This window comes from Teleopsis dalmanni, chromosome 2 (genome assembly GCF_002237135.1).
Source record: "Teleopsis dalmanni isolate 2A chromosome 2, ASM223713v2, whole genome shotgun sequence".
Lineage (NCBI taxonomy): Eukaryota > Metazoa > Arthropoda > Insecta > Diptera > Diopsidae > Teleopsis > Teleopsis dalmanni.
In genome coordinates, this window is record NC_051847.1 from 38,108,962 (window position 1) to 38,117,671 (window position 8,710).

The 8,710-nt window shown below is 28.5% G+C and overlaps 1 protein-coding gene across 1 annotated transcript; it reads right to left on the minus strand.

Moving 5' to 3' along the window:
* Nucleotides 1-1,583: 1,583 nt before the first annotated feature.
* LOC119674340 (transmembrane protease serine 9-like) lies at nt 1,584-8,164 on the minus strand. The gene is made up of 3 exons (XM_038085475.1): nt 7,391-8,164; nt 4,564-5,352; nt 1,584-2,434 (listed from the first exon to the last, which is right to left on the minus strand). The coding sequence occupies exons 1-3, from the start codon at nt 8,153-8,155 to the stop codon at nt 1,643-1,645; spliced, it is 2,346 nt and encodes a 781-aa protein (XP_037941403.1). The 5' UTR covers nt 8,156-8,164; the 3' UTR covers nt 1,584-1,642.
* Nucleotides 8,165-8,710: the final 546 nt, after the last annotated feature.

Genomic DNA, 8,710 nt, shown 5'->3' on the forward strand with positions numbered 1-8,710 from the left:
TAACATATACTATAATTATAATGCAAAATAGTGGTAAGCTCACGAACTCTTCATAAGTATTGTCCCCATAAGAACTCACACAATATGATATCCATATAGTCATATTCTTTTTTCTGATTATCCTACCATTCTGATTAACTTTATTAACAAATTGTTACATTCTAATGCTATTCCATAAATATAGGCATTATCAGAGTGTTTCCATACAATATGTCAGTAGTTGATTTTAAAAAGGTATATGCGTGAAGTCTATAACGTTACTTGTACAACTAAAAATTGTAATATTTAATGCATATTAAAATTAATTTAAATATCAAACTATATAGGAAATACTCAATACGTTTTTCTAGTGCTTCTCAAACCCTAATATTTGATAAATGTATTTGATAAATAAATGTAACTTAGCGTCAATAGTTAATGCCTTTATTGTTATAAATATATTTGTATCAGAGTCAACAAAAATCTATATACTTCATTTATTATTTCTATATTAATGAAAATATAAAAGTACCTGATGTCCCACCAGTCTTATGATATATGGCTGACAACTTAAGTTAAGAGCAATAATTATGATTAGTCATTATCAAATCATTAGTTGATGACTTTATTATTATAAATATATTCGCATCAGAGTCACCAAAACTCTATATACATCATCCATTATTTCTACATGATTGAAAATATGAAAACATCTGATGTCGTACCAGTCTTATGATATATACCTGACAATCTAACTTAAGAGTAATAAGATGCATGTTATTTCGAAAATAAATAAAATATTTGCTAGCTAAATATCACGATTTCTAATGTAGGTACGGAATTTGACATATTGTAAATGATATTAAGACAAAAAAATTGAAGTAAATATGACATAGGTATACTACATTGGAAAGCAGTAATACACTATATTGTTACTCATTGAACTGGAACTCACGGTACAATAGGTGATAAAAGCGTACAGTATTATATAGAGACGCAATACACTATATTATCACTCATTAAACTGGAACTCACAGTACAATAGGTGATCAAAGCGTATAATATTATATAGAGACGCGGATTTCAGAAACAAAAATCGGATACAAGAACATCTTAAAATAAAATCAAAGCCTTTATGATAAATGAACTGAAATAAAAATATTTTCTATAGACCCTAAATTTCCGAAGTAATTAAAAGAATTGATTATCTTCATTGTATTATTTTAATTTTAGGTCATGCTATTTTTTTGTCTTAAAGTTAATACAAGATTTTTTTGTTTCGTTCATCATTAGTTTTAAATATTTATTTAGCAAATTGAATTTTTTTCCAATTCTTTTTATTGATAACACAAAGCTTCTACATTCAATATATTACCAAAGCAATTGCTAATCTTCTTCTATATTTAACCACATTCGTTTTATATCAGTTATTAGTTGTATACTAAAAAAACCTCTATCCTCCTTTATTTCCATGTTTTAAACAAAATCATTTGTTATATAGTAAATATTACTTTTATTTATGGAGCTTTCTCTATATACACGTATCTCATGTTAAGTAGAAAAATTTAATTCTATATTAACATTTTGTGTTCAAAGCATACAAATACTTTTACATTATTAATAAATATTTATTTTGGTTTTTAAAAACAATATAAAAACAGTATTAAACAGTTTTAGCATTATTAATAATCCATTCACGAAATAGTGATACTTCCACGTACACACCAGGATAACCTTCATAAGCACATCCATAACCCCAAGAAACAATGCCAGTCAAATAACCACCAGAAACTAATGGACCACCAGAATCCTTTTGACAAGCATCCTTGCCTGTAGCAGATGCACAAATCATATCTGATTTTATACTTGAACCATATCTATAGGTACTTGAAGCACATTGTGCTGCACTTATGATATTAACATTAATATATTGTAGAGTATCGGAAATGACACCATTATAAGTTTTTGTACCCCAACCGACAACAACTGCTGAAGCTCCATTTGAAGGAAGCCAAGTTCCTAAATTAATTGTGCCTATGCTAGTACTATAATACAACATAGTTAGTAAACGTACAACTGCTACATCATTCTCCATTGTAGTGGGATTATAGCCTTCATGACTTCGATATGCAGCAACATTCAATAATGTACCACCTGAATTCCATGTCGAAGAACCAGCTCTAACTTTTAACTCATTGGTTGGTATTTTTTGCACACAATGAGCCGCGGTCACAATAATATAATTGTTATAAATGGAACCTCCACAAATATGTTGACCATTTCTTTGTATAGAAACTAAATAAGGAAATTGATTGATATTGCCTTCATTGCCACCAACTATTCGTCCATCGATATGTGGTGAAAGACTTTCCGGAACAACTGCGGCAAGAGCACATGTAACTGCAGACACCAAAATTACTAATTTAAACATGTCGATTAAGCAAACGAAAGTTAACTAATAAACTGACCCTATCAGAGATAGCATTTTATAGTTGATTTTAAAATCTATTTTTATGATATCAATAAAAATATTAGTACCCATAAAATGATAAGATTCGATAATACACTTTCAGATCATAATTTAATTATTAATTGAAAAATTATAGATTTGTATGTAAAAAACAGGTATAAATTTCAATTGGGATAGGACAAATGGCGCTTAGGGAATTCACAGTATTTGGTGTAAAATTCACAGAAATATCTTATCGGTATAATTAAAACACCATCTATTATAGTCTCTATGACTTCAAAATTAATATTATAAATAAACTTGTTACTAGTGTATCATATATACACGTATAGCACCATCTATAATTTTCTCATGATTTTAAAATTTATATTTAAATAATAACTGATAATCTATACAGGTTAGGTTAGGTTGGAGTAACCGTCTTCAGCCCAAGTTCACTACTGATCAACAAATAGTCCTTTTTGATACCACAGTCTCATTTATTGATCATTTATGCGCAGACATGCGTTATATTTTATTTATTTTATTTTAATTTTATAGAAATAATAATATGAAACTTTTATGTTCAATACTATAAGAAATAAGTATAGGAATGATTGTATATCCCAGTATAGTGTTGTGATAACCTAATAACCCATTAAAATAAAATAGTATGCAATTATTGTATATTCGATTCGGTAAAGTTAATTCTTTCTTCTTTCTAGTATTCCAATTTTTTTAATTGTTTTCCTTAAAAAGTATTTAAATATTATTACTGTCTTTGAATTCAGACAAACTCTTTTAAAATAATTTATTATGCTTAACATGCTTAACAACGAGTAAAAAATTTTTTACATTAAATGAAAACTATAACTCTGGATTTATCCGAAATTTACTTTTGATATGTCAAATTTTTGTAATTAAACGTTTTTTTTTTTTTAGAGTAATCTTATATAGTGATAGGGCACAATAGATCTTTTAGGTCGCAGTGCACGATCCCTTACTCAATAATATATAGTGATAAGTAGCAGACATTTTTATTACATATTTCATAAATACGTTTGGATGCCGAATCAAATCACATTTTCTCTAGCAAGTCATATAAAACATCTGTTAATTTCAAGGTAATCTTGCTGCTCTTGCAAAATACCTATGGCGTTTTCGATAAATCTGGAACAACTTTTTTAATCGAGATTCACTTTTATTGGAATTTTCATTTTCGATTGGTAAATCTGTATAACACTTGAGATTTATGTATAACACTTGTGATTAATTTATAGCACTCTAGATATTTAGTCAGAGTAGGAAGATTACCCTGAAATTTATAGTAAAGTGAAGGCTCACGCTGATGAGCAGCTCTTCAATATGAGCGAATTTTGTGCTCAAGTAATAATTGGATCTTGCTCATGAACCTGAGCTGCTCATGAGTGAGCAAATACGAGCCCTGATAGAAATAGTAAAAATTTACTTAAAATCACTGAAAACTCAATAATGTTACTAAAGGTAGTGAAATTTGTCTTAAAACTAGTGAAATTTATTTTAATAATTTTATAATTATAATAAATAGCATATTCTTAACATGCTCTCTTATTTATTTATCATCCGGTTCTAATGGCAAAAAGAAAGAGTGAAAAATTTTTATTCCCATGTTTTCATTTAAATATCATTAAAAGCTCTTATAATAATTTTTTCCATTATAATCATCTGTTAGATTTATTCTTAATCTTCGAATTCTTGTACTGACTGCTGTCCCTTAATACAACAATCAGCATTTTAAATTTAAAGATTGAGCGGAAATTATAATATGACTATAGGGAGATATAATTTACTATACCTTATAAACTCCATTAGTTATATTTTTGGGTACTTTTGCTATATTTCGATAAATACTCATATTATTAATAATTAAACTTAATAAACTGTGTTATTTTTGTGTAAAGTGAATATTTTTATTATTTATGTACATTCATTTAATATATTATGTCTTAACTAATAAAATCGAGTTTTTTATTTATATATCATTTTTCTTAGAGCGTATTAATACTGCACTGATGTATAGCATTGAATTAATAAATCTATTTCCATTTTTTAGTTCTAAAATTAACAAGAAATTTACAAATTCAAATATTGCTTTAAATGTTATTAGCATTATTAACAATCCAAGCACGCACTTGTGCAACATCTGTGTAAACACCTGGATATCCGTCATAAGCGCATCCATAACCCCAAGAAACAATACCAGTCAAAGCATTGCCAGAAACTAATGGACCACCAGAATCTTTTTGACAAGCATCTTTACCCGCAGCAAATGCACAAATCATATCTGATTTTATACTTGAACCATATCTGTAGGTACTAGATGCACACTGTGCTGTACTAATGATACTGACATCAATATATCGTAGATTATCAGAAATTTCACCATTGTAAGATTTTGTGCCCCAACCGACAACAACTGCTGAAGCTCCATTTGATGGAGACCAAGTTGCTAAATTGATTCTATTCATAGTAGAACCCAAGGATAAAATAGTCTGTAAACGTATAATTGCTACATCATTTTCCATTGTAGTGGGATTATAACCTTCGTGATTACGAAATGAGCTAACATAAGACAATGTGCCACCTGTATACCATGTCGAAGAACCAGCTCTTACTCTTAAATCATTGGTCGAAGCTTTTTGCAAACAATGAGCCGCAGTCACAACAATATTATTGCTATAAATGGAACCTCCACAAACGTGTTGACCATTTCTTTGTATAGAAACTAAATAAGGATATTGATAGATATTGCCTTCGTTGCCACCAACTATTCGTCCATCGATCTGTGGTGAAAGACCTTCCGGTACAACTCCGCCTAGAACACACGCAACAGCGGACACCAAAATCACTAATTTAAACATATCGATTAAGCAAACGAAAGTGTACTAATAAACTGACTCTGTCAGGGGCAACATTTTATAGTTGTTAAAAATTTAATTTTATTTAATCAGTAGTAATATATTTTTACTTACAAAACACAATAGTCATATCTTAATATGATAAGATTCGATGATTACCTTTCAAATCGAAATAGAATTAATAATTAAAAGAATATAGATAACATATGTATGTAAAACCATAGGTATTAATTTTGATTGACATAGGAGAACTAGCGCTTAGGGTATTCACAGTATTTAGTGTGAAATACACAAAAATATCTTATCAGTATATATTATTTATGACATCAAAATTTATGTTTGAATAAGAACTGGTAATCCTACTATTATATCCATACTTAAAGCACCATCTATAATTTTCTCTCCAACTTCAAAATTTATATTAATCTTTATATTATATTTATTTTATTTTTATTCTCTAATGTATAAAAATAGTTCGTACACCTTTTATTAAATTATTTAAAATAAGAGACGTTTTTGAAACATTCAATTTCGAAATGCTTATTTTATTGAGAGATAAACCATTTTTGTGAGGTTTTTCTAATTATAAATCACGAAACTGTGATATAAATGTAGACCATGTGATTTTAGTATTAAATATATAATTGCTGTAAGAAATGGACAGGATATGGGTTGACTCCATACTAACATATAGATATCATACAATGGTATAATAACTCAATAAACTAATAAAATGCAGTTGTAGTTAATTATGCTTAAGTAGCTTGGTCTTAGTGTGGAAGCTCAGATATTGTTAGGCAGTTAATAGACCGGAGAGCAATAATAAATAGTTCATTCGTAACAGAACTGTCTTATATATGTGAAAGGTATTAAAGCTAAATCAAATGCTTTTCCATATATATTTTAATTAAGTTTCTTATTGTTGGTTTATCTGAAGAGCGGTTAAGGTTTCAGTCTATTCTATATTATGCTAGATACAGATTTTTCTAAATTAACTTATTATTTCCACATTCGATAATCCCAATTTAAATTTTATGTAAATAGTCTATGTTCACTTTATAGGTCTAGAGTAAGTCAGACTAAACTAACCTTTACTATTTCAAAAATGCCATTGTTTCTAAATTTTTCGGATTTTTTATCAGGGATCGATGTTATAACAACTTATTTTGTAATTATTGAATTAAGACTTTTTATAGTATATAAAAACCTAAAATACTTTTAATTAAATAAGTTATATATGCGGCATTAAATAACAAACACATTATTCACAGAAAGTGAACTCAAACCAATCAAATAATCCCTGCAATCTTTATTTTTATGTATTCCGATTGATAAAGCGTTTGCTATAAAATGAAATTGATGAAATTTGTAATGACTTCACTCTTCTAAAAACTTCTGCTCTTTGTGTATGTTACTTGTAATACTTCTCCTCGTGTCAGTACTCATCATTGGATAAAAGACGACTCAAAATCTATGGGTTCGCTTATTTAACTGACCTGATACAACTACCATCCATTAATATTAGAGCCAAACCCAAGTTTATAGACTTATCAGCTAAGCCCCCTTTGAGTTCAATGGGGTAATTCGATTCTTCTCAAAAGGATACAGTTTACGTGTCAAATGCTTTGGACTTTTTTCTTTAAGGCAGTACCTTAGGTTTAACATTTGGATAGTGTGTCATCTGTAGTATTACAACGGGACATTTTTTACCTTCAATTGGCTTTGGTGTACAAGGGTGTCACTCTATCCTAACCTAGCCTATGTACTTATGAGGATGGCTACATCTCTTTATAACTTTATTGCTATATTTTGATTAATACTCATGGTTTGAATAATTGAAAAACATGTATTGTATAACTTAGTTATTACTTTTGTTGCAAAGTAAATATTTTTATTATTTATGTACATTCATTTAATATATTATGAATTAACTAATAAAATCGAGTTTTTTATTTATATATCATTTTTCTTAGAGCATATTAATACTGCAATGTTACAAAGCATTAAATTCCATTTTTTAGTTCCAAAATTAACAAGAAATTTACAAATTTCAAATATTGCTTTAAATGCTATTAGCATTATTAACAATCCAAGTACGCACTTGTGCTACATCTGTGTAAACACCTGGATATCCGTCATAAGCGCATCCATAACCCCAAGAAACAATGCCAGTCAAATAACCACCAGAAACTAATGGACCACCAGAATCTTTTTGACAAGCATCCTTACCCGCAGCAAATGCACAAATCATATCTGATTTTATACTTGAACCATATCTGTAGGCACTAGAAGCACACTGTGCTGTACTAATGATACTGACATCAATATATCGTAGATTATTAGAAATTCCACCATTGTAAGATGTTGTGCCCCAACCGACAACAACTGCTGAAGCTCCATTTGATGGAGACCAAGTTAATAAATTAATTCTGCTTATGGAAGTACTATAGGTCAAATAGCTAGATAAACGTATAATTGCTACATCATTTTCCATTGTAGTGGGATTATAACCTTCATGATTACGATATGAATAAACATTAGATAATATGCCACCTGTATTCCATGTCGAAGAACCAGCTCTTACTCTTAAATCATTCGTCGAAACTTTTTGCAAACAATGAGCCGCAGTCACAACAATATTATTGCTATAAATGGAACCTCCACAAACGTGTTGACCATTTCTTTGTATAGAAACTAAATAAGGATATTGAATGATATTGCCTTCATTGCCACCAACTATTCGTCCATCGATCTGTGGTGAAAGACCTTCCGGTACGATTCCGCCTAGAACACACGCAATAGCGGACACCAATATTACTAATTTAAACATATCGATTAGGCAAACAAAACTGAACTAATATTTTTACCCTATTAGGGTTAGCATTTTATAGTTTAATTTAAAAATTTGTTGTATTTTATCAATAAGAATATACAATGTTTATATTTCAAGAACTATATTGCTCACATTCGTTAAATGATAAGATTCGATTAATAATTATTAATTATTTAAATATTTAATTATATTTTAACTATTGATTATAAGCGAAGTAAATATGTATATTATTGATATTGATTTTCAGTGGGAAAGCTAGAGTTTAGGGAATTCACAAAATCTACTGTAATATATATAGAAATATCTTATCATTTTAAATACAAAATATTGACAAAAAAATATTTTCTCCATAATTTCACAATTCATTTAAAACAAAAGATTGATAAAGGGAAATATATTTTCGTTTAATTTCTATCATATGATAATCTGGTAAGCAATTTTTTATTCATAAGTAATTCTAATATTACTTTTGTTGAAATTGTTCTATTTTCTACTCTATTTTTTTATTTAAACTTTTTTATTTAATTTATAATATAAATTTTATATTGATAT